General features: G+C 40.9%; 1 protein-coding gene across 1 annotated transcript in view; it reads right to left on the bottom strand.

Annotated features, from left to right (window-relative positions):
- The window catches only part of LOC122797761 (DNA topoisomerase 1-like), an 880,254-nt gene that overhangs the window by 710,538 nt on the left and 141,965 nt on the right, over nucleotides 1-27,751 (bottom strand). The window contains exon 3 of the mRNA XM_044066283.1: nucleotides 23,231-23,368. Coding sequence (XP_043922218.1) covers nucleotides 23,231-23,368 — 138 coding nt within the window. The remainder of the gene's footprint in view (nucleotides 1-23,230; nucleotides 23,369-27,751) is intronic.

Genomic DNA, 27,751 nt, shown 5'->3' with positions numbered 1-27,751 from the left:
AGATGTATAAACCTTCTTTCCCCATCTATCTAGTGCCCTTGAATCTCTGTCGGGGGGGGGGGGTAGGATTTTTTGCTGTTGAGGCCTTAACTCCCTTTAGACCCTGTGAAATAGTTTCAGGATCAGCAGCAGGGTTTCTAAATAAAAATTTGAGAGAGTCAGGGACCCTGTTAATATGTCAGGCTTGCTGGGAGCCGGAGGTAAGGAGCCCGGGGTCAAGCTTGACTCCGAAAACACATCATCCACAATGCCTAAAACAGGGGGTATGGCTAAAGGCCTGTGCTGAGGGAGAAGTAGGAAATCCCTGAGCCTCTTTTTTGATTCTGAGAAATCTTGACTCTCCCAGTGAAAATGCTCCCTCAAAATATGCGAGGTTTCTCCAACTTAATAATCCTCAGGATGTGATGCAGATGGGATGGACTCCTCTGCATCAGAATCCTCATATGGAGGTATAGATAATTCCTGATCAAAAGAGGAATCAGAAGAAATAGAAACCTGATCTGAAGATTCATAATCGGTGTCTTGCCTAGGCCTCTTATCAGGAGGGGTATGGGAACCCCTGATCAAGGTAATAAGGTCTTAAGCCATTTTGATAATCTGTTTTTTAGGCATAGCAGCCTGTGCACGTGGCTCATACATCGGTTTTTTAGCTTTAGAAGTTGCTTTTGTCTTTGGTTTTGCAGCTGTTGGTTTGATATAAAAATGTTGAGGCCTGAATACACCCTCAGAAGCCAGTGCCTGCTCAGCGGCTCCGGACCCATCCGAGGGAGAAACATCCGTTGATCCAATACTTTGAGTATCTCGCAGCGTGTCGCACTCCACGTGGGTCTCGGTAGGGGCCTGTGACTCAAAAGTAGCGGGTATCAGGGGCTGCGAAAGAACCTCACTGAGTACCGGCGAACCAGCAACTGGCTTAGGAGAAGCTTCGTCGGTTTTGGACCTCGACTGTCTGCCTCTGTCCTTCACTTTGCATTTTTTATGTACTCGGGTAGTCAGATTGCTATCAGAAAACATTTCTGGGTAGTTAAATCTGTTTCCAAAATACTTTGAGGCAAAAATATACCAACGCTTAATAGTGCGTTGGTTAAATCTAGCACAAAACAGACAGCCAGGCACATTGTGATCAGGGCCTAGGCAAGGAATACAGTATAAATGGAAATCCTTATGAGGTATTTGCTTCCCACAAGTAATACAATTATTAACTTTTTCTGACTTCGGTGTGGCGCAAGAAAAAAAAGTTTCCGCAACGGGGTACATAGCTTTAGTAAAGACTTCGGTTCTGAAACTCAAACTCGAATATTTCAGGAGTCAGCCGACCGGCACTTGTGAAATGCTTCTGCTTCAGGCACCGCGTGGCAAGAAAGACTAAAGAAAATGGCGTCGGCTGCTTGTTTTATACCCCTGACAACCTGACGTCATGGAAGAGGAGACAGCAACAGATGCAGGACCAAAGACTTTGGAATTCGGGCTGACTGAGGGCAACCTGCCAGCAGATTACCCAAATGTAATGACTGCAACAGTGAAACACAAACATCATCAGGTAATTCAATGGACTGATTAATATTGGCCTGAGAAGAAACCTTAGGAACAAAGGAAGGGTTTTTGTCTAAGGAGACCCTATCTCTGTGAAACACCAGATAAGGGGGCTTAATGGAAAGAGCCTGCAGTTCAGAGACCCTCCTTGCAGATGTGATGGCCACTAAAAATATAGTTTTCCATGATAAGAACTTAAGGTCACAAGTCATTGAAGGTTTGAAAGGGGTTGAAGTCTATGGAGTACAAAATTCAAATCCCATGGTGCCACCAGATCCATGACTGGGGGTCTTAACAAGGTGGCCCCTTTAAGAAAAGCTCTGCACAGTCTATGAGCCATAAGGTTAGGGTCATTACCCAAATGAAAAGTAGAAATAGCTGTCAGTTGAACTTTAACAGTGGCAGCTGCTGAACCTTGATGAAACAACTGAGAAAGGAACTCTAAAATGGCAGAGATGGGAGCTGTGTAAGGATCAAGGTTTCTCTCGCAGGCCCAAAAGGAAAATCTTTTCCATTTACGGTTGTAAGTCTTCCTGGTAGAAGGTTTGTGAGAGGATGTCAGAATGTGTATAACCTCAGGAGAAAAGTCATGAAACCTGACTAGGGATGGAATTGGAGCAGCCAAGCTGTCAAATTGAGGGTGTGGAGAGAGGGCTGGAACACTCCTGACATGTGCATCAGCAAATCTGGCACTGGGTCCAGAGTACCAGTTCATCCATTAGATGAGGTCTGAGGAAGGGGAACCAAATCTGTCGAGGCCAGTAAGGAGCAATTAGGATCATTTTGCTTCCCAAGGATACTGCTTTCTGAATTACCTTCGATATCAGGGGGAATACATAGAGAAGTCCCAAGGGCCAATCATGAACGAGTGCATCTCTGGGTGTCTCCCCTTCTGGGGGAGTTACCGTGAAGTAGCTGCTGCATTTGGCATTGAGAGAGGTGGCAAAAAGATCACAGCAAAGCTGACCCCATTTGCGAAAAATTTATTCCGCAATGTGTGTTCAGAGACCACTCGTGAAGCATCAGAATAGCCGTGCTGAGCCTGTCTGCTATCACGTTCGATTTCCCCGGAATGTGCATTGCAACCAGAAAGCGTTGGGAAGACACTCCCCACTCAGACACTCAAAAGGCTTCTCTGCAGAGGGGATAAGATTTGGTCCCGCCTTGTTTATGTACCACACCACCGACATTGTCCGAGTGGATCGCAATCATCCCTAGAGGGAGAAAGCTGTGAACTGCTTGCAATGCCAGAAGCACCGCTCTCATCTCCAAGACGTTGATATGCAAATGAGCCTTATGTTCCTGCCACGTGCCTTGGACTGTTCTCCCTAGATAATGCCCCCCCCCCTCACCCTATCTGGGAATCATCAGTGGTCACTGTGGCAACGGGGGGGGGGGGGGACAAACAATCTGCCTGTGTTTAGATTGCTAGTCTGAGTCCACCAGCAAAGATGACCATTGGCAGAACCCTCATGTGCAGTCTGGCTAATGGGACTAATGAGCCAGTCGTCCAGGTACGGAAACACTTGGAATACCCGCCATCTCAAGTGAGCCGTTACCACTGCCATGCATTTGCTGAACACCCTGGGGGCTGTGGTGAGATCAAAGGGCAGGGTGTGAAACTGATGATGACTGGCCCCCAGCCGGAAGCATAAGTGACTCCTTGATGCCCTGTCCATCTTGATATGGTAGTATGCATCTTGAAGGTCTATGAAGCACATCTAAATGTCTTTTCCCAACAACTGGAGTATCGACTGTAACATAACCATTTGGAACTTGGACTTCTGTACAGATTCATTCAATTTGCTGAGATCCAAGATGGGTCTCAAGTCCCCTGTTCTTTTTGGCACCCACATAGTCTGTGGGGACGGGCTGGATGACTCTTTACGAGCAACTTTTGGATTTCTAGAGCTGCTAAATCCCTGTTATTGGGTGGAACATCTGGGATTAGTCTGCGCCAGGGAAGTGGAGAAAAGGGAATATGGTAACCTCTGGTAATTATCCTTAATACCCACTTGTCTTGAGTGATATCCTGCCAGGCTTTTGGATATAAAGATATACGACCCCCGACTGGCTCCAGAGATGTGCAGTCGGGCCTCCTTTCAGGAGCGCTGGTAGGGACGACCACGAAAGGAATCGCAGTCTCACTGGTTCTGCAGGCCTCCCCTGCCTCTAGGGCGGCGTCTACCATTATTTCCTTCTCCTCTGCCTCTGGAGAAGGAATCACCTTGTGTGTCCTGAAAAAACCTGTGCAACTTTTTGAACCACATTTTACTGCCATTCTACCCTTTGGGATAGGGTCCAGAAGGATGGAAAAATGGACTCCCACCACAGACAGGGTTTTTCCTTCTTGCTTGCACCTGGTGAGTGTGTTGTTTACCTTGGTTCTAAACAATGAGGATCCGTCAAAGTGAGCATGGGTAAATGTAGACGTGGGCCTCTGCAAAGTTACACAAGCGCATCAAGGAGTGTCTTCTATGCAAAACTTCTGAACCCGCTGCCCTACTCGCTCCATCAGCTGCATAAGATATCAGCCTCATGGAAGAGTTTACAATGGAATTTAAGGCAGACATCTGTGCGTTAACCTTCTCAGATACCACTTCAGATATGTTTACCTTGCAGAGTCTCTCCCAGTTCTTTTAGGGGATCTCTCTGGAGCCTTGTGAAGTGAGACAGGTAGTTCAGTGATCCAAGTGTAAAAGCCACTGAAAAGACATGCTTCCCGTACCTATCCATCGTTCAAGACTTCTTGTTCGGTGGATGGACAGTAGAGGAAGTTTCAGCAAGTTCCTTTCTGGTGACTGCTGCCACCACCATGGCATCTATTGGAACGCCCTTAGTAAGAAAGTCTTTGTCCTGGGGTGCTGGCAAAAATTTATTTGGTCTTCTAGGAACCGGTTCTACAGAATCAGAAGATTACCACACCTTTCGTCTCACTAGATGCAGTAGCTCGTCAAAAGGTGGAGACACCCAAGAGGCAGAGGGCTGAGACTCTAAAGCCTTCGGGTACACTGACTCCTCATCAGAAGGGGATGTGGTGGGCCAGCTGCCTTCTCTGTTTCACGATCTCAGGGATATCTGCGAATGAGATCATCAGAGGTTGACTTGGGGGACCTTTCTGACTCCGAGGTCAGTGCTTGATGTAATGGACTCAGGGGAGTCAACATGTTTCCTCTTACAAGTTTTCTTCCTAGGTGGATCCTCAGAAGGGTATTCTGGGGAGACCTCAGAAGACTGGTGACTACTCATGGAGGTTTCCTGAGGCTGCGAGTCTCTGCTGTGTTGGGAGAGAGAGGGAGCGGAGACTGAAGTCAGCACTTTAGGGGGAAGAGTGTCAGTACCTCTGGTTGAAACTAAAGACCTGGACAGCATGCTCCTCATCACCTCGAAGGCCGATCCTCCCAGCTCTGAGGATGCCCCCCTGCTCCGAAGATGCAAAGGCAGTCCTTGGCACCGAGGAGATGGGCTGCAAGGCAGATGTGGGGTCCAAGCTCACCCGAGCTGAAGCAAAGAGAGGTAGGCTCGGAATGGAAGTTAGATTCCAAGCGTCCTCCTTGGGCCCGACCGGAGAACTGAGGCCAGTCGACCCCACGGATGGCACCGAAAGGGTCAGAGTGTATACCGGAACTGAGAGACCAACTGAGGTAGCTGGAACTGACCTTTCCACAACCTGAGGAACTGACATCTCTGGCTCCGAAGGCCCAGAGTGGCTTGGAGGATCAACAGGATGTAAGGACACATTAGGCTCTGGAACCGACTGGGAAAGAGCTGAAAGTAAATTTGCCAGCGCCAAAGTCTGAAGCAGTCTGCGCCCCACTCTCTTTATGTCCTCATTAGAAAGGCTCTTAGAGGACCAGGAAGATAGAGTAGGGGACCTAGATCGCTGGAAAATAGGCAACCTAAGAGTTGGGGAGTCCGGTCGGAGTTCAGCTGACCGGCTCTGAGAGACAGGCTCAGTTATCGGCTCCAAAACTCCTGGAGCCGAAAACTGATGGATCCACAATGGAAACCTCCATCGACACAGAGACCAGTGGAACCAGCGAGGATGTAGTCATTTTGGCAATTTTGTCTGGTGGCTCAGACGACACAGAATGAGTGGTAGACCGTCTTTTTGTAGATTTGGCTTGGTCTTTCTTGGAGGAAGGAGATTTAGAACTGAAGAATGAAGAAGCCAATTCCTCCTCAAAAGAATGCTTCAATAGTCCTTTCAAGATAAGTTTTTTCTTTCTCTCCTGAAGAACATGGGGACTAAAGGCATGACAAAACACGCAAGACTCTCGGAGGTGAATAGCTCCCAAACAGTACACAGATTTGCCCATCCCTTAAGGACATTTTCTGGCACATTTTGTACATTTTTTAAAGCCTGAAGGCTTGTGATTCTTAGACAGTGAAATAAACAACAAGATAGTCACAGAACAGCAAGACAAACAGGCAGACAGAGGACTAGGTCCTTTAATTTAAACGGGCCTAGCCCTAAGAGGAGAGGAAAGAGAACCTGAGGACTAGGTCCTCTAACTTAAACGGGCCTAGCCAAAGGTGAAAGGGAAATAGAAATAAGAATAAACAACAAGGACAATCAGGACAAGTGATGCAGGGATACAAGAAGGCCAATGAAAGAAAGGCTAATCAAAGCACAAACAGTACACACAGTAACAATGTAGCAAATTGTCTAAAACAGACATGGAATGCTATAACACAATAAACTGTAGAATATAATTTTTAGTCAATAACTAGCAAAAAGGTATTGAAAACTTTCACTTAGCCACAGCCAAGAAGAATCATGTCTCAGCTCAACGAGTGGCAAATGAGATCTGGTTTGTGTTAGTGGTGCATGATGGGATACCTCCTAGCCACGCGCCAACCAGAAGTTTTTGAGCTAGAGAATGGCCGAACCTTGGCTCCGGTCCCAAGTGTAAGAATGAAGGTGAGACAGGACTATAGTACATTATACTTTTCCATTGTCCCTGATACTCTGTTGAATATTCCACCTGAAATCCTTGCTTTATCAATTCACACACTCATTTTCTTTCCAATTCTGTCTCCTGTAGCATTGCTATTTGCATTTTGTATTTCTTAATATAATTCAATACATCATTTTGTCTATACTCATGAGGCCATTAATGATCCATAATATAGATAGTGAACCATGGACTATGATGTTTGCAGATGACATTGTGATCTGTAGTGAGTAGGGACCAGGTTTAGGATACCTTGGAGAGGTGGAGATATGCTCTAGAGAGGAGAGGAATGAAGGTCAGCAGGACTAAGACAGGATATGTGTGTGTGAATAAGAGGGAGGATAGAGGAATGGTGAGGATGTAGGGAGTAGAGTTGGCGAAGGTGGATGAGTTGAAGTACTTGGGATCAACAGTTCAGAGTAATGGTGAGTGTGGAAAAGAGGTGGAGAGTACAGGCAGGGTGGAATGGGTGGAGAAGAGTGTCAGGAGTGATTTGTGACAGACTTACCAGTAAGAGTGAAAGGGAAGGTCTACAAGAGGGTAGTGAGACCAGCTATGTTGTATGGGCTGGAGACAGTGGCACTGACAAAATGGCAGGAGTCAAAGCTGGAAGTGGCAGAGTTAAAGATGTTAAGATTTACACTAGATGTGACAAGGATGGACAGGATTAGGAATCAGTATATTAGAGGGTCAGCTTAGGTTGGACAGTTTGGAGACAAAGTCAGAGAGGCAAGATTGCGCTGGTTTGGACATGTCCGGAGGAGGGATGATGGGTATATTGGAAAAGGATACTAAGGATGGAGCTGCCAGGTAAGAGAAGAGGAAGGCCTAAGATAAGGTTTATGGACGTGGTGAGAGAGGACATCAAGGTGGTTGGAGTGACAGAGCAATATGCAGAGGACAGGAAGAAATGGAAACAGATGATCTGCTGTGGCGACCCCTAGTGGGAACAGCCGAAAGAAAAGAAGAATATAGATAGTGAAACCATTGCGATAAGTTATTCCATTCTATTATACACAACAGCTTTTTTAATGTCTATCTCCAGCTTGTGTGTTACATGCACCCACTAAATGTCTGACAGGTTGATCTTTAAATACAGATTTCTTGTCATCTCCATTTCAACCTACATCACATTTTGCAAAACTTTGCTTTAATGAAAACCCTGAAAAAAAATCCTGGAATACCCTATTAAGTGAAAACACACAAAACTATGTACATCTTCAGATAATGAAGTAAACCCCCCATAGGAACAATTATCCAAAATCTACAGCTGTACACAAACATAACCTAACCTAAAATTAAGATTATTCATGGTATAGCCTGTGCTATTTGTACTAATTGTGGTCTGTTCTTGTAACCGACCCCTTCAGAAAAAAAATATCCTGAAATACCCTATTAACTGAAAGCGCACAAAAATATGTACATCTTCAGATAATGAAGTATAACCCCCCATAGGAACAATTATCCAAAATCTACAGCTGCATACTGACATAACCTAAAATTAAGGTTATCCATGCTAAGATTATTCATAGTTTCATAGTTTAGTACTAGGCTATCTGCCCTGGGGCATTTGTAAGCCTAGCCATAGTGATGTGGCTTTCGCCACCCCATGAAATGGTACAAAAATGTACAGAATAGATTTAGAATACTGTGCCTCTGTCTAGTAGTGACACAGTGAAGGTCCCCTTATATAATAGAATTAGTTTACTGTGCCCCTGTCTAGTAGTGACACAGAGGTGACCCCTGGGGTAAACTTATGATCTCCCATCCACTCATCAAGATATCTCTTGAAGAGAGTCAGTGAGGGGCTCTGCCTAACATGAACTGGGATTCTGTTCCAGAGCATGGGAAGCCTCTGGGTTATGAATCTATCCCTCCAGCATGTCCTATTCATACTTGTGCCAAGGTTTAAGTCTTTAGCTCTCGTGGTTCTGATAGATTTGGATTTTTTGAGGTGGAGCATGTCCATCAGTTCCTGACTGGACATGGCCTTGTATGTCAGGCACAGATCACCTCTGAGCAGGCGGCATGCTACTGAATAGAGCATGAGTTTCTTTAGTCTGGCAGAATAAGACACATGTTGGAGACCCTTGATCCTCTTGGTGAGGTACCTTTGTGGTCTCTCCAGCTGCTGCAAGTGCCGGGTGAGGTACATACCAAATGGGGCATTGTACTCAATCATGGGTCTGATGAGGGAGGAGTATAGGGGTACAATGAGATCATTGGATCTGGATGTGAATCCCTTCATGATAAGGTGTGCAAGGTAGAATGTCTTTCTAACCACTTTGGCAACGTGGGTGTCAAATGAGAGGTCGCTGTTGACTTGGGTCCCTAGGTCTCCGATTACTTTTGGGTTACTGTCTATGTGATAATTTGTGGGTACTTTGTTTTTCCCAAAGGGAATGACTATACATTTTTTGGCATTTAGTTTAAGGCCATGACTCCAGCACCAGCTGTCCGTTTCTGTGAGGCCTTTTTGTAGAATGTATGTGTCAGCTGGTGTATCAACTATGGCGCCTAGTTTGCAGTCATCTGCGAACTTTGTCAGCCACAACCCCCCCATGTTTGCTTTAACATCTGAGAAATAAATGCCAAACAAGAGGGGTCCCAGGACAGATCCCTGTGGGACACCACTTGTGACTGGCTTTGAGTCTGACATGGCTCCAGCGATTTTGACTATGGGTTCTGTCCTTTAGCCAGTTTGCAACCCATCTAGTGACATAAGGGTTTACATTTAAGCTGTTGAGCTTATCTATGATGCCTGAGTGGGGTATTGTGTCAAGGCCTTAGCCAAGTCCAGGTAGGCTGTATGGACTGCTTTGCCCTCATCAATGGCTCTAGTGACTGTTTCGAAAAAGTCAACCAGGTACAAAAGGCAGGATTTGCTCTTTACAAAGCCAAACTGGATGGGATCAAGTGTCTGTAGGTCCCCAATGTCTCTGTTTATGAGTTCCATAATGATTCTTTCCATAGCTTTGCAGACTAGGCTGGTTAAGCTTATGGGGCGGTAGTTCCCAGGGTCTGTAGAGGTACCCCCTTTGTGGAGTGGGACCACTGTTGCTGTACGCCAGTGTTCAGGTACATATCCTGTAGTAAGGCTAAGGTTAAATAGCATTTTTATGTGCGGGTTTAGCTCCTCTTGGAGTTCACGTAGCACGCAACCCGGGATACCGTCAGGTCCCATTGATGCTGTGTTTTTAGCTTTGCTGAGGGCAGCTCTCACCTGGACATCTGAGATGACAGGGAGATTACATTCAGCTGGGATAAGTATTTCTTCTTTTGGGGGTGAGGGAGGGGAGAAATTTGCACTGAACCTGTCTGCCAGATTGTTGGCAATGTCTGTGGGTTCAGTGTATTTTTTGTCATTGTTTACTAACTCTGAGCATATCTGAGGGTTTCCACCCAGGTTTCTAACATAGCTGAAGAAGGCTTTGTGGTTATCTTTAGTGTCCTTAGAACGTAAGTTTCTGCTAGTGTTGATCAGAGATGTCTTCCCTTTATGGGATTTTGCTCTGTCGTGCAGTAGCTTCCTTCTTTTGTTGTACAATTTGTTAATGGTTGAGGTCCACCAGACAGGACGCTTGCCTTTGGTGGAGAGGGTCTTGGATTTATTAGGGATTGCATGATCCATGCATTCTTGGAGATGTCCATAGAAAGCATCTGTGAAGGATTCAGCATTGTGGGGTGTGGTTTCCACTGGCCCAGTGAGCTTAAAGTATACCATCTCAGTCTTAAGAAGAGTGAAGTCAGCTTTTGAGAAGTATTTCACTGTGGTCTTTTGTACTGGGGGTGGAGGTGGGATATGTATATCCAGGGTGATTAGTTTGTGGTCAGATCTCACTAGTGAGGGGTATATACTTACGGTGTGGAGCATTTTGTCCCCATGTTTGTGATGATCAGGTCTAGTATATTATCTCCCCTAGTGGGAGAGGTGACTAATTGTTCCAGTGCATTTGAATTTATGAATTCCAGGAACCTTTGGGCTAGGGAGTTAGGGCTAGAATAATGTACCCAATCTATGTTAGGGTAGTTGAAGTCTCCCAGTATGATGGTATTTTGTGATACATTCATATCCTCCAATGTCTTCAGGAAGGCTGAGTGGGGTTCCTGAGATTGGGAGGGTGGTCTGTAACATGCTACCAGTTGTATAGCAGTTTTGCCTATGGTTAGTTGCACCTGTATGGTCTCCGATGCTTCATGTGTTGCTACTAACCTGGAGGTGTGGGTGTCCTTGATGAATATGGACACTCCCCCTCCCTTTGTGGTTCGGCCCGGGTTTTGGGGCCGAAAAGCATGATACAAGGTATAGCCTGGTAGTGCTGGGGTGCTCTCAGGAGCCTTGAACCAGGTTTCAGTTACTGCACAGACGTCTATGTTCTCCATACTGAGGAGTGCCTCGAGTGCCTGCATCTTGAGATTTAGACTTCTGGCGTTGAGCAGCATTACCCTTAGTTTTTTTCCATTTTTGTTTTCTAAGGAGGTGGGTTTGTCTTTTGAGCTTTGCCTAAAAAAGGCACTATGGGGGTGGCAAGAGCCTTAGCCAATATCCAGAAGCCCAGTGGTGACAGGTGCAAGCCATCCCTTACGAAGCAGCGTGGCTTGCCCAACATGTCATCCCAAGCAGACAGACATTGGATCCCCTTAGAATGACACCAGTACTTGAGCCAATTATTAAAGCTGATCATCTTGACTTTGTATTGTGGCATCATTCTTGGTGAGGGAAAGATGCTGCTCAGGGTCAGGGTCATACCAGCCTGGGCTACATAATCAGAGAGCTCCTCTATGTCTCTTTTCATGTAGTCCAGGGAGGTACATCTCGGGTCATTCACGCCAGCATGGACAATGACGAGTCATATTTGTACTTGCTTTGGAGTGACCTGAGTGCGTGTGTTATGTGGCGGATCCTAGCTCCCGATAGGCAGTTCACAGTCGCCCTCTCCTTGTTCAGCCTGGTAAGAGGGACATCAGTGTGTCTGACTATAGAGTCACCTATTACTAGTGCATCAGGCATGGTGTTTGGCCTTAAGGGCTGTGATTGTTTGACACACTGATTTATTGAAGTATGTGTTGCATGTGTTTTGTTTTGAGGTGGTGGATTTTTGGATGTCTGCTTTGTGAGCCTCTGTTGTTTTGGTAAGTTTTTTATTAGAGCCTCCGAGTATGTCTGTGTTTTTATGTGTTTGGTTTGCAGTTGTGGTAGGTCTATGTGGGACTGGGTTTGTTGTGTGTGTGGTTACCATCTCCTCCTGTCTGGTCATGCCAGCCCTGAGTTGAGAGAGTTCAGCCTCCAGTTTGGCTATATAGTTGCATCTCTCACATGTATTTGTGTTTGTTGGGAGGAGGAGAGGGTTGTCTGTGTACATGAGACAATTGTAGCATTGTCTCAAGATTACCAGATTAACCAGCTGAACTGGAGAGGATGCCAGTAATCTACCACTCGACATGCTAGAATAGTATAAGGGAGTGCTGCGCCTTTAAGGGAAGTGGATATTCACAGGGGTGGTAGGTGGATGTAGTGCTTACTTAGTATGAGAGTGCTTACTTAGAAGAGAGGTTTTGAGAACAAGTGCTAGGCTTATAATATAGCGAGTAGTCTGATTATACTAAGAGTAGAGCTTCCTTAAGGGAAAATTTGAAGAGCAGACTTGGCGGAGCCAGAAAAAGTTTAACCGGCGCTGCGCTATGTGCACAATCGTGCAAAGCCACGCAAACGCGGATTTTAAACGGGGAACTTCAAAAGAGCTAGAAATGGTCCAAAACAACCAATTACTACAGCTCTTGTGCTGAGGTCACTCCTTCAGGGACAGGTAGGCTGCTCAAGGCTCCCCATTCCCACTGGTAAGTAAAGAAACTTCCTTCTATCCAAGTAAGGTAATGGACAACACAGGAACTACACCACAGCCCAGAATACAGCAAAGCCTGTAAACTGGTCTAAACTAGTCGAGGAGAGGTGGGAAAACAAGGATTATTTTTTTGTTTTTAGATGGAAAACACACAGAAAATTCAGAAACAGTAATAAATCAGTTACACAGGCTAGCACACTTTAGTGGGCAGCCTCAACAGTTAAATTAAACAAACAAACTTTCGACCAATTTTCGACTAAATGTAACTTTAAGTGCAGATATTATATAATGCAACAAACAGCTAAAAAAACAGTTTAAGCTTGTTTAAAGGTAAGCTAGAGAAAGTATTTCAAGTAAAAAAACAGCAAAGATACTTAAATCAATTCATGTTACGGCCTGTGCTCCTATTTGCACTAATTGTGGTAGTTTCTTGTGACGGACCCCTTCAGATGTAAAAAAATAATAATTGTTATGCGTTACCAACTTTTTGCCTTAAAAAAATACTACTACTCTAGCTTTTATTGCATACCAGTCAGCTTGTCTCCATGGAGTCCTAAGAACAAAATGTACAGTTTCCCTTGGCTGGAGAATTAAATTCTCACTAAAGATTTATTTGCTAAAGGAAAACTTTTCATTACATTCAGTGTTCTCTTATTTATTTGCTTACACAAACAACTTGTTTCTACATAAAGCCAAGGGTCTTAATCCAGACATACAGTGGATATAAAAAGTGTGTATACCCCTGTTCAAATGCCAGAGTGTTATGATATAAATAAATTAGATCACAATAAATCATTTCAAAACTTTTCCCACCTCTGTGATCAATAACCTGAACAATTCAATTGAAAAACAAGCAAATCAGTTAGGGGAAAATATAAAAAATAAAAAAATGTACATTAAGCTGGTTGCATAAGTAGGCACACCCTTAAACTAATACTTTGTTGAAGCATCTTTTGATTTAATTACAGCATTCAGTCTTCTTGGGTAGGAGTCTTATCAGCATGGCATATCTTGACTTGGCAATATTTGCCCACTCTTCCTTGCAACAGCACCCCAAATCTGTCAGACTGCTAGGGCATCTCTTGTGCACAGCCCTCTTCAGGTCACCCCACAGATTTTCTATTGGATTTAGGTCTGGGCTCTAGCTAGGCCATTCCAAAACTTGAATTTGCTTCTGGTGAAGCCATTCTTTTGTTGATTTGGATGTATGCTTGGGGTCATTGTTGTGTTGAAAGGTGAAATTCCTCTTCATCTTCAGCTTTCTAGCAGACACTTGAAGGTTTTGGCCAAAAGTGACTGATATTTGGAACTGTTCATAATTCCCTCCACCTTGACTAAAGCCCCAGTTCCAGCTGAAGAGAAGCAACCCCAAAGCATGATACTGCCACCACCATGCTTCACCATAGGGATGGTGTTGTTTTGGTGATGCAAAGTATTGTTTTTGCACCAAATGTACCTTTTGGAATTGTGGCCAGAAAGTTCAACCTTGGTCTCATCAGACCAAAACACATTTTTCCACACGCTTTTGGGAGACTTGACGTATTGTTTTGCAAATTTTAGCTGGGCTTGGATGTTTGTGTGTGTAAGAAAAGGCTTCCATCTTGCAACCCTACCCCATAGGCCAGACATATGTAGAATAAGGGAGATTGCTGTCACATGTAGTATACAACCAGTACTTGCCAGAAATTCCTGCAGCTCCTTCAGTGTTGCTGTAGGTCTCTTGGGCAGCTTCCCTGACCAGTTTTCATCTAGTCTTTTCATCAATTTTGGAGGGACATCCAGTTCTTTGCAACGTCACTGGTGTACCATACCTTCACCACTTTTTGATGACTGTCTTAATCCAGTGCTGTGGAAATTTTTTTGTACCCTTCTCCTGACTGATACCTTTCAACAATGAGATCCCTTTGATGTTTTGTAAGCTCTCTGCGAACCAAGGCTTTTGCTGTAGCAGGCAACTGAGTAAATGTCAGGAAAATCTTACTAGGACAGCTGAAATTAATCTGGGGTTAATCAGTCTCTCTGATGGCAGTTGTGTTCCCAAGAAGACTGAATGCTGTAATTAAAGCAAAAGATGATTCAATAAAGTATTAGTTTAAGGGTGTGCACACTTATGCAACCAGCTTATTGTACATTTTTTATATTTTTCCCCTAACATATTTGTTTTTCAATTGAATTGTACAGGTTACAAGTCACATTAAAGGTGGGAAAAGTTTTGAAATGATTCATTGTGGTCTAATTTTTATATCACAAAAACCTGGCATTTTAACAGGGGTGTGTACACTTTATATCCACTGTACCTATGCAAATATATTAACTCCACTTCTATTATAGTCTGTGAAGTTTTACACCCCACCTAAAGAAGTTTACAGAATATTAAGTTAAACTCGATTTTGTCCAGATTTTCTTCTCATTTTATATTTTAATACCATTCCCTAAAACTAAAGAAAACATGCAACTGTTTAGAGACATCACATACAATAACTCAAAATGCTTTATTATATAACATGCAGTTCATATAATGAAATATTTATACTAATATTGTTATGAACAAAGTGTTTTACTTAAACTTACTTTTTTTCCTTGTCCTTCCAAACTAATGACAGAGTGGGATATATACTTTTCAGTCCCCCAAGTTTAACAGTCAACAAAAGCCCAGTCTTTCCACTTTTTCTTAAAAAGTCACATTTCACAAATGTGATTGATGCTTTATAATTTCACATTTGTTTCAGTGTTGCCCATCTTCTTGTTTATCTCCATTCCCGCACAACTCTGGTTCATGTCCAAGATACTCCCAATTCTTCCAGTCAACTCCTTTTTCTGTCTCTTGAGCATTTTCCTTTTGAACACTGGATGAGGTTTCACTAGCGAAGTCTCTCTATGAGCATTATCAGACAATAAGATGCAGAGCACCCTTTTGTTTGATGGCTCACCTTGTTGAACAAACTTTTGTATTTCTTCCTTAGCTTGTTGTGCATCAAAAAATGACTTTGATCCTTCAGAAAAAAAAATATTCTGAAGACAGTTTGATACAACAGTTTGAATCTTACACCTGCTTCTCAACATTCCCTGACTGCTGGGATAAATTTGTTTTTCTTCTGCCTGGTCCACAAACACACAGTCTCCAATTTTTAACACTGCCCTTCTGCCACAGTTTTGGCTGATCAACTCTTTCCACTGATATGACTGCATTTTTACTAATACAAGTCTTGGCTGCTTTCTTGGGTTTCCCCATGTGCTGTTCCCCTCTGACTATCATTTTTTGAAATGGTGGTTCTTGAGCAATTCTATACTCAGCCTTTTTCTCACTTCTACCTCTGATTTTTGCAGTTTTATCAGTTCATCTGAGTAGATGTTTAAAGCTTCTTCCATTTTTTGCATACTTTTATTCTTTGAGTTGATATACTCCTTCAATGTTTCATTTTAATCAGTTCTGAGCACATTTATTTTTTTCCTTCTAAATTACCAGAAGCCATCTTAAGTACCAAAACTAGAGCTTGAACCGAGGTTTGCTTCCTGTTCATCTCCATTCCCCAACCCCCAAACTCTGGTTCAAGCCCAAAATACTCCCATTTCTTCTAGTCAACTCCTTTATCTTTCAAGCATTTTCCTCACTTTAAACCTGTGCTTCAATGCTGCTATATTCAATCTTTCCCTTGTACAAGCTACAATTCCCACTTGTTGCAATTTTATTTGTTCTGTTTTTTTAAGAAAATGTATGAATAAGTTGATTGAATAATTGTAAATAATTAGTGTGTGATAGTAGGTGTATAAAAGAATGGTTAATTGCTTGGTTCAGGGAACTATTTACTCTGAAAAGGCTTTTTGCCGAGGCGCTAGAGAAGAGAATAGAAGTGTGTTTTTTCGTGTTATTGAATGAAACTACAACCTTTGGATTAAACTTTTTACAAAGTTGCAACGGAGTCTTCTTTCGTGTGGTATTACAACAGTTTTCGAGAATTTTGGTGGTTTTTGATATTATGGCCAGTGACTCTTTTGCAGCATTACCACGAATGTTCAGAGAAACGGTAATGGACAATACACAGAAATCTATTGAAAGTTTCTTTGCTGTGACAAATACTGCCAGTAATTCTACTAATACTGGAGCAGTACAAGGTAGAGAAGAAGTGTTAAATGGAGATACAGTGTCCGGACTGTATAACAAATGGCAGCAAGACCGTATGCTGTGGCAACAGAACCCATTCTCACGGGTGGGCAAGAAAAAAGAAACTGTTTTGGCTCCGGAGGTCCGGGACTCTTATATACAAATTGAGAAATTATTATTTAAAGAAACTTCAGTGTTTCTTAATTTACAGAGCCTGCAACGGTATGAAGAACTGGACATTACCCCGAGGGGTTTACGTAGCATAAAAAATCCATCCACACCCTTTGATGTTACCAATTCGGAAGATAAGCAGTTCTGTGATAGGTGGATAGCAGCGGCACATAGATGCAGTAAAGAATGGGTTAAAATTTTGATAGAGAGAGACATACTTAAAAAACAAAAATTGAGAGAAGAAATTAAAGTACTGTGTATTAATATTTCCAATAAAATCAAGCAGGAAGATTTACAACAGTTCCTGATGAAAACTAATGAACAGTTGAATGAATATGAAGTAGAACTGATTGAACGCAAAAAAAGTAAACTAAATAGAGATCTACGTGATTATGAGAACAAGAGGGCGTTTTTGTTTTCAACCAATCAGAAGATCCGTCGGCAGCGCGTACATTTTGAGCAGAAGGAGATGCAAAGGGAAGGAGAAGGATATGCTTCTGTGGAGAGCGGACTGTCGCAAACGGAAGCAGAAACGGATAATGAAGATTATCCAGCACTCCCCCAACCAGGAAACCAGAAGGGCATGAATACGTTTCCTGAGAACCGTTACAATCGGAAACGCAGTTGGAATGGACAGGGGTATAATGGGGGAGGGAAGGGGAAACAGCGAGTTACAGCAGTAACAACAACAGTAAAAGAAGGAGATGGGAAGGACAATGGGACTAAAAATGGTTGTGAGTATGATAATAATGAATATGTTGTAAATTTATCTGGTTGCGATTTATCAGAATGTGCAGTAAATGTTTTGAACAAAGGTTTGAAATTTGTACCCACAGTCATCCCGAGGGTACATATGTTAAAAGCAGACATATTTCATTTTACTCGCAAATTACATTTAATGGAAATGTTTCATTGGTCAAAAAAAGATTTCCCAGTAGAAAGTATACAACAAATGGATAATACAACTATATTAGTGGATAATACAACTACATTAGCTAATAGTGAGGAAGAGTTTTTTTCCTGCAATTCGGAAATTGAGATAGATGAGTATAGACAAATGGACACGAGTTCAATTCCTATAGTCAGCACTTATATGCCACCTCAAAGTAATGAATGTATTAGATATTTTCAAAAGTCGTTAACACATAATGTGGAAATGGAATGTGAGACATTTAAAAGTAAGAATAAAAGGGCAAGTATGTATAATCTTACCAAAATGGAATGGGATTGTTTGAATAATTTAAGTAAAATGATAAGATAATATTTAAACCTTCTGACAAAGGAGGGAAATTGGTCGTATTAAATGTGAGGCAGTATCTAGAGATGTGTTATGAACACTTGAATAATGAGAACATATATGAAGTCATAGATATGAGACAGTACAATGAGGCACAAAAAAAGTATGAATATATTATAGACAAAGGGTATAGATTACATTATTTTTCTTATAAAGATGTGAAAGAAAAATTTAATATTAATACTCCAAGAATGCCATGTTTCTACTGCATTCCAAAAATACATAAAAAAGTCTTTCCTCCACCAGGACGACCAATAGTGTCAGCAACAAATGGATATTTAGAAAATATTTCAAAGTTTTTACATCAGTATCTAATGCCCACTGTGTGCAAATTACCATCTTATATTAAAGACGTATTTGACCTTATTACAAAGATAAAAGATGTATATTGGAAGGCAGACATGTATTTTGTGGTAATAGATGTGGTGAGTCTTTATACGAACATAAGACATGAAGATGGAAAGATGGCTATTAAGTATTTTTTGGGCAATGGAAGTGTGGTGAATTATGTAATGGAATTGTTTGACATTTGTTTAACTAACAATATGTTTGAATTCAATGGTTCCATGTATAAACAGAAGCAGGGCACTGCTATGGGGGCAGCCTTTGCCCCCAGTTATGCAAATGTATTTATGGGATTTTTCGAGGATAAATACATATACACCAATGCATTTTTTGAAAAATATGTACAGATGTACTATCGTTATATTGATGATTTAGTGTTTATATGTAAAGGTGGACAATCAGAAATTGGCAATTTTCTAACTGAAATACAGGATAATTCAATGAATATTAAAATTGATGGGCTACAGATGGGCCAAGAAGTGCAATATTTGGATATTTCTATTATGGGAAGAGAAGAACAAAAAATAGAGTATCAAATACATAGGAAATTTCAAGGGAGTGGCTCTGTATTACATGGTAGCAGCCATCATCCCTTGCATATTATGAAAGCTATTCCCTATACAGAACTAAATAGGGTAAATAGATTGTGCAGTAATGCTATAGTTAAGGAAAAGGAACTTATGGCAACTTGTAATAAATTTATACAAAGGGGCTACAATCAATATAACATAAATCAGAGTTTGGATAAAGTTAAAAAATGTGGAAGGTATTATCCTGGGGGGGTGTGGAATACAACACAGGATAATAAGGAGAATGTATATTTTGTTTCCACATTTTCTATAGCTTCTAATAGTGTTAAATATTATGTTTTAAATAGTTGGAAGCTATTACAAAAGGAAGTAGAGTGTCTAAAAAACAAAAATATAGTTTTTTCATACCGCAGGGGAAGAAATATACAAGATTTTTTGATACATAGCAGGTTTAGAATGGTATATCAGCCAATGTTGTCACAAGTTATGGAATATGGAACAAAGAAATGTGGGAAATGTACTATTTGTAAGTTTATTGTAAAACAATTTCATCAGATTAATAATACTGCATTTGAAATAAAGGGAAACTATGACTGTAATTCTATGGCAGTAATATATGGAATTGAGTGTGGTTGTAAAAAGTTTTATATCGGGGAGACGAAAAGAACACTGGCATGTAGGATAAAGGAACATGTAAGGGATATTTTAAAAAATAAGGAAACTAGCCCCTTGGCAGGGCATTTCTTGAAGTATCATGGGGGAAAGGTGGAGAATTTGAAGGTGTCAGTATTAGATAGTATTGGGAATTTAAAGTATTTGAATGAAAAATCTATAAAACAAATACTTAGGAAGAAGGAATTATATTTTATATTAAAATTTAATACGCTCAAACCAAATGGTTTGAATAGTGATTGTTCATGGAAAAGTTTGCTGTAATGCATGTTTGTTAGAAACATAGTATTTAACTGCAATTTTATTTGTTCTGTTTTTTTAAGAAAATGTATGAATAAGTTGATTGAATAATTGTAAATAATTAGTGTGTGATAGTAGGTGTATAAAAGAATGGTTAATTGCTTGGTTCAGGGAACTATTTACTCTGAAAAGGCTTTTTGCCGAGGCGCTAGAGAAGAGAATAGAAGTGTGTTTTTTCGTGTTATTGAATGAAACTACAACCTTTGGATTAAACTTTTTACAAAGTTGCAACGGAGTCTTCTTTCGTGTGGTATTACAACAGTTTTTGAGAATTTTGGTGGTTTTTGATATTTCCACTGATATGACCGCATTTTTACTAATACAAGTCTTGGCTGCTTTCTTGGGTTTTCCCCATGTGCTGTTCCCCTCTGACTATCATTTTTTGAAATGGTGGTTCTTGAGCAATTCTATACTCAGCCTTTTTCTCACTTCTACCTCTGATTTTTGCAGTTTTATCAGTTCATCTGAGTAGATGTTTAAAGCTTCTTCCATTTTTTGCATACTTTTATTCTTTGAGTTGATATACTCCTTCAATGTTTCATTTTAATCAGTTCTGAGCACATTTATTTTTTTCCTTCTAAATTACCAGAAGCCATCTTATGTACCAAAACTAGAGCTTGAACCGAGGTTTGCTTCCTGTTCATCTCCATTCCCCAACCCCCAAACTCTGGTTCAAGCCCAAAATACTCCCATTTCTTCTAGTCAACTCCTTTATCTTTCAAGCATTTTCCTCACTTTAAACCTGTGCTTCAATGCTGCTATATTCAATCTTTCCCTTGTGCAAGCTACAATTCCCACTTGTTATAAGGCAACCACCATTATTCCACTGCCAAAAAAGGGCAAAGCCAACTGCCTGAATGACTATTGGCCAGTTGTATTGACTCTCATAGTGATGAAATGCTTTGACAGAATCACCGAGTCATATGCAGTCAATTATCCCTGATAGAATAGATCATCTGCAGTTTGCATACAGACTGAATAGGTCAGAGGATGCAGTCAGTATAACATTGCATACAGTTCTTAACTCATTTAGAGAATAAGGACTTTTATGCTCAACTGTTGTTCATTGATTATCGTTCGGCCTTCAATACGTGATACCAATGAAGCTCATTAATAAGCTGCCCATACTGGATGGGCCACCAACTCTTTGCAATTGGATCTTGGATTTAACAAGCAGACCAGTCAGTCAGGGGAATACCTTTAAAATAATATTAAATACAGGAAACTCCAACAAGGCTGTGTGCAGAGTCCAGTGCTGTACACCCACTTCACTTATGATTGTGTTGCTTCTCAACATGACACCAGTACTGTCACATTTGCAGATGACAATAGTCATTGGTCTGATCTCCATGGTTCTGAGTCAGCATATTGGAGGGAAGTGGAGAACCTTGTAAAGTGGTGTTGGAACAGTAATCTCTCAATACTAGCAAAACAAAAGAAAGAGATAATCACTGATACATTGAGGAATAGAAGGCAGCATTTACCATTATATACTGGTGAGTGTGAGGTGGAAGAGTGACTACATTCAAATTCCTCATACCTTGGAGGACCTTACCTGGACTCGTATCACAGACCTGGTAGGGAAAAGCCAGCAGAGACTGTATTTTCTGAGAAGGCTGAGGGGTTTGGCATGCCCAATGCCATCTTCAGTAACTTCTACAGATGTACAATTACAGCACTCTCTCCCACTCAGTTTGGGAACAGTACAATACGGGATTGCAAGGCTCTGCAGCAAGTAATAAAACCTGAGCAAAACATCATTGGGGTAACACTCCATGCATTGCAGGACATCTATACCAAGAGAGTTTTTAGAAGCGCTCAAAACATTATTATGGACACTACCCATCCACAACACAAACCGTTTATGCTGCTACCATCAGGAAGGTGTTATAAGAGCATGCTGGCCAGAACAACCAGGCTGAAAGATAGTTTTATACCTCAAGCTATTAGACTTAAATAAAATGCACATACTACCTCTCCATGCAGTATTGTAGGTGGGTTCACATTTGGAGGGAACAAGCTTGTTTTGCACAAATGTGCTCTTTTGTCCAGTTATATATATTTAAGGACATGGGTATTTATATTATTGTCTACTTGTTGTCTTAGACTACTTCTTAGCTGTCATTGTTTTTGCATGTTGCTGGAGGATTTGCAGAATAAGAACTTCATTGTACTTTGTGATGCTGTCTCTAGTACATATGAAAAAGTTAAATTGAATTTTTGCTGAATAGCTGTAGGATTCTTCCCAGTCAGTGTTTTCTCTTCACCTTTTCTAGTTGATTTTCTTTTAGGTTTTCCAAGTTTCTTCTTTGTTGGCATCCATGCATTGTACTTACTAGCCAGTAATTGAATTTACTAAATCTAGCAGAGTTACCGGCCCTCATCTCTTAGTATGATTTTTCACAATGTGAGAGCTGAAATTAAGCTGCCATCTTGGAAGTTCTGATTAACGTCTTTTTAATCCCACTCACAAATATATTCACCGTCAGTTTCATCACTGCATCTGAAGTGTTATATTACCAAAAGTGCACAGCTGCACTTCATTAGTGACTACATGATGGGGGCAATCCTAGGAGACCACGTTAAGAGAGATACAAGTCACTAGACTGAATCACAGTACAGCATGCATGGGCATTTGAAATGAAGAAAGTTAGGTAGTGGGTGTGCAGATAAGGAAGTACACTTGAGAGATACTGAAGTTATTCTTCCAAGTGCCCAAAGCACTAGTAAGGTCAGACATTAAGTGTTGTGTCCACAGTCAAATGCTATGCACAGGCGTTAAAACAGAAACCATGCAACAGAATTACCAAAATGAGGGGACTTTGCAGGACAGATGCAGTGAAGAGGCTTATAAATAATGCCTGGAATATAAAAAAGGAATACTATGTGTCTACATTGGAGAATCAGTAGATAAAGGACAAAGCTAAAAATCAGTGTCAAAAAACTTATGCAAGACTGATAGTTGTGTCAAACTATTTAAAGCACTGGGTTAGCAGTGCCTTAAAATGCACCAACAGTGGAAAGTTAAAAACTAAAGTAAGGTTTAAGGACATCACAACTGCAGATGGACTAGCTGACATATAGTCTTTTGCTAGCAACTTCTGCTTTTTTTAGGTAAATATCAGTTCAGCAGAACCCCACACATTTTCTAGCGTTTCATGTTTCCAACACAATTGATTAAATGTTCACAGGACAGATGCTACAAAGGATAAGCAACATCTCGGTATGCTGTCAGCACTGTAACTCAGTAGTTATGGTTTCTGCAAAATGTGTTGTGTGTGAAATACTGACCACTGGCCGCTATCTGTATAATCTACACAGACTTCAGGAACTCAGGATTTCTGCCAATTTCACCCCCACAAAATACTGCAAAAAAAGTTTACCCTTGCTCACAGGATCCATGTAGAGACTGAAAAGGGTCCAAAAAGATCAGTTCACTTATATTATTTCTTTACCATGAACTTATTTTTCACATGTACCTGCCAGTGGTTTCTTCATTACTTGCTCTTAGCTCCAGCTGACAGCATTTATCAAAGCCATTGGCCAAGGACTTCTCTTCAGGCCTCGCACAGGTGTGCTCCTCTTCAGCACCACCCATCATACGAATTACTGGAAACCTATATAATATGTAAGGCACAAAATGCATTCAATGTTACCATCACAATATTTCTCAACATTTTTTGTTACTCTGTCCTAAGTCACCTAGTACTAGTCGCACATCACCTCAAGACTTAGCAAAAATTATGAAGTGCAGTATCACATACTGACATTTGTTATCTGGATAATGTGGGCTGGGTCCAATGACTGCTTTTAGCCACATCCTTGCTGCTTAACAGACACTACACAGTACAGAAAGTATGCAATACATATGAAAGATAACAGTGGTTTGTCTGTCTTGGGATACAACTTAAAAGCATGAACCAAGGCAATTTATAACAGCACACTAACTCCACTGTAGAGATTATAAAAGATGTTTTCACATAAGTGCACTGTAGGAATTATACATTTTACTGTGACACTACAGTATTATTTCAGACATGGTCACTGTATGCATATACATAGATCTCTCTGTCTAAGAGCACAACGTACCATCCCCAACTGATAACAGCACAGATTTTTGCCAACAAAAATACTGGAGAGGTTGTGCCACAACTTAGCACTATTAAGATTTACAGTTTGTGTATACATATTTGCAAGTGAGAGTTTCACATCATATGCCCAAAAGGAATTTTTGTGGTATGCTTCAGACTAACTTTGTAGTATACCCATCAAGGGTAAAATGGATATCCTTTGTCCCTAAAGCAGGTGCATTAGTAAAATATCTCTTTTTCTGAATGCCACATACTCTGTGATTTGTCTTATCTTAGACAAATGACTCCTATTATATGGAGTTATTTTGTTGAATTATTTTTCTGTCAAAGGAGTTTCAGAAAGGTGAAATGGATGAACAACTGAGTGTTAACAGTCCTGACTCCTGATTTTGTACGGTGATGTCATAATTTCGGGTTTGCTTTTTTAGAGAAACACAGAGGCTGTTATGTAGAATTTTGTGTGATAAATTCGAATAATGAGGTAGACCTTGATGTAAGCTGGGATAAGCAATGATACTCTGAAATGAGGGGCATAAACTGACAGATGACATCTATAGCAGTCTGGACTTTGTGCTGTATGCGGAGTGCAGGGTTATGACAGAAACGCATTTTCTAGCCTAGGAATTAGTACTTTTTCTTATTATGGTTTATATACACAAATTCTTGTAATGCATTCTTATTCCACCTCAAGGGTACCCAGTGTATGTTACATCTTGTTTCCTAAATAAAGGACAAGACAAAGGAGACCATAAAATGCAATACCATACTTTTAAGTTCCAAATCAGCAACCCCATTTTGTTCTTAAGGTGGGATGCCAACTCAAAAATTCATAATACTTCTTCCAATAATCATTACAGCTCATACGTAATGAGCGATCCAGAGATCAGTCTCAACTTTATTTGCAAGTTCAGGCCTCTTCCAAGACTTGAAACACCATTAGAATAATCTTCTGAACTAGGAGCACTATGTCATATGTAAGTATTCAAGCAGCCACAGCTAGACAGGAAAACGACCAAAAATCAAGCTTTTCCTGCACTGAGAGAGACAGGACCTTACTGCATACTGAGTCCTGAAATGTTTCACCAATCTCAAGGAGCAGTCAGTCAATTTCAACATAATGGCAAGCAGAAGGCGGACTCTACCTTTTCAATATTATATAAACATTACGCAAATCCTTTAAGTGATAAAAAAGGTTACAAACTATCATCTCAACTGCTCTCTCCAAAAGCCCTTAAATAATGTCTGTAGTTCCCAGAATCTGCATGATGTAGCCAGACCCACTGGAACATGCTGATGAAGACTTGATTACAACCCAGATAACCATAATTTAACCAGCATAGTTAATGCAGGAATGAGAAGACATTGCTGGATGAGGTAAACATGAACATTTCCAGAATGCGTACTTAGAAGTTCTAGTAAAGACCAGAGACCAATGAAGCACTTGATCTTCAATGGTAGAGGGTTGAGGGAATGGCTCTCATGAAAGCAGAAACACAACCCAGACATGACAAATGCATGTCACCCTCTTGAGACACATGGGTAAGTGCAATGAGAATAGATTGATTTAAGAAAATCTCAGGTACACATCAATGGACAACAGCTCGCTTTGTCTACTTGACATGTTCTAACAAGGAGCAAATGGGCCACAGGGCTCTCACTCCTACCACGTGATAAACAGGATAACAGAGTAATGCTCAATAATCAACCAGGGAGCAGCAGCCAGAAACCTGTATGCAGTATGAATTTGTGCTGCACAAAGAACATGGTGCAAGTCAGGTCAACAGTATTAAGACAGAGAGGAATAATGTTATTCTGACTACTGGGTACAGATAAATGGATGTCTAAGAAAGTGTGTAAAAGGTAAATCGGATAGCTGCTTCACTTTTTTTTTCTAGTGGGACCCCTCACCACCACATTAACTATTAGGGAATAATGGGGTTATCCTACACATACAAGGCACATCTGTGCTTCCTGCCATCATGGAGATATGCACTACAGGGGAGAAGGGAAGGACTCGACAGCTCAGGTCTGCACTCTCAGCATCAGGGGTTCTGTTTCACTTTCTCCTGACATGAACAAGAGTCAATAGCTAATCTGTGGACCTGCAAGGCCTGAGGTTAGTAGGATTGGGGGGGGGGGGCAGAATGAAGTAAGACTACATCCATTAGCAATGAAAGTGGAAAGGTAGTATGCCAGAAGATTCTTGTTTGTGTTCTAGATTCCTAGTGCGCTTATTCAACAAAAAGAATTCAACAGCTCAGCAAGACTAAGAGTACATTGCTAGAAACCTGTTTAGCCTTTAAGCAAAATAAATGTGCTGGTAAGCCCAGTGGACAAACAGCTCCTTTTCAGGGGTGATCCCAGCTTGCTATGTGGTTAAGTGACTTACAGAGTCACACAGTAGACAGATGAAGGTGGATGGAATCAAACCATGTACCAAGTGGCACGAAAGCATCACATTAATGACTTAAAGGCTTCGGTCCTCTACACTAACCACCAGATATAATACAAAAACTGGTAAACATAAAACCTTGCATAAAACAATGCATAAGGCATGCTACAGGGTAAAGCAGTGATCCTCCAAATGGCCCATGTCTGCCATTTGTGCATCCTGCAATATACTTGCATTGTTTTCTGCTTTGAGCCCACTGGGAGCTAGGACAAGCTCCAACTCTCTTTCTCCTTAACCTGAATGGAAGTAGGTAAACAGAAAAGTTATGGAGTCACCAGTTTTCCAGGATTTGCAATCAATCCAGACTAAATGGAAAGATGTTAACAAGTAGTTCATTAGACAAAAAACACTTTGTATACTCAGCTCTACATGGGCCAGCTGTAGAACAGAATAAAACAGGACAGTTCACTATTAATATTTAGATGCCTAAAACTGTCCAAAATTTTAACTGCCTTTTTTGCTGACCAGTAGATGCACCACTCTACATCCCTAGGAGGGACTCTGCCACCTTTGTTGTTAAAATACCTAACTGTTAAAATTACCTCAAAGTTGCTGTTCTTCAAGGCAATACAATGTACAGCACCTCATAATAAAAAATGCTTTAACAGTTCTGGGACTTGCTATATTTCAGACCTCTAAAAATGTCATCCATGCACACTCCAAACTATGCAGTAACATGATGTACCACAGATGGAATGGCCTGTAACTATGAAATACTCTGGCCTACAGAGACAGGCAGATGACACACTTATTCCAGATAAGTCATTTTGCTGATGCAATTTAACCAAAAAGTCTTATTTTCAGGTCTATTGAGAAAGGCACTGCAAACTTTTTTTTTAAAGAAATATCATTACTGAATTACCAGTTATGACAGACAATTATACATTATAAAAATCAAAGAAACCATTTTGACATTTTTAGCTGTAATCATTATACATCACTTATAAACTTTTGGACATTACATAGCTCACTCTATTCCTCTCTACTCCTCCAAAACATCCTGCATGTCTTGTTCCCAAAAATCCCATTTATTTCTTTTTTTTTCCCTCCTACCCTTTTCTAAAGATCCCACTTTGTTCTTTTATCACACTTACTATAGATTCACTACTTCTAGTACAGTTGGTTTAGACTTTTCCATTTTCTAGTAATTGCTTTTTTGACAGCCACAAGAATTAAACTTAGCAAGGCCTTACTATGTCTAGACAATTCAGATTCTGTATCACAGTTAAAAAAAAATTAATTTCCTTAGCCACACAATTTGTTCACCCAGTATTTCTAACAGAGTAGTATGCAGGATTTTTTTCAAGTCTACCAACTCATTACACACCCAAAAATGTGTTCTCAATTGCTTCTTTCCCATCACTTTTCCAACATATGCAAATTACTGGAGGAAAAATTCTTTGGAATCAGCTTGAAGTATACAAATACCAATACAAACACTTCCAAGCAAAGATACT

Source organism: Protopterus annectens, chromosome 3.part1, assembly GCF_019279795.1.
Source record: "Protopterus annectens isolate FY-2018-M chromosome 3.part1, PAN1.0, whole genome shotgun sequence".
NCBI classification, from domain to species: domain Eukaryota; kingdom Metazoa; phylum Chordata; order Ceratodontiformes; family Protopteridae; genus Protopterus; species Protopterus annectens.
Note: the sequence above shows the minus strand (reverse complement) of the source record. Positions and strands in the feature narration are given on the sequence as shown.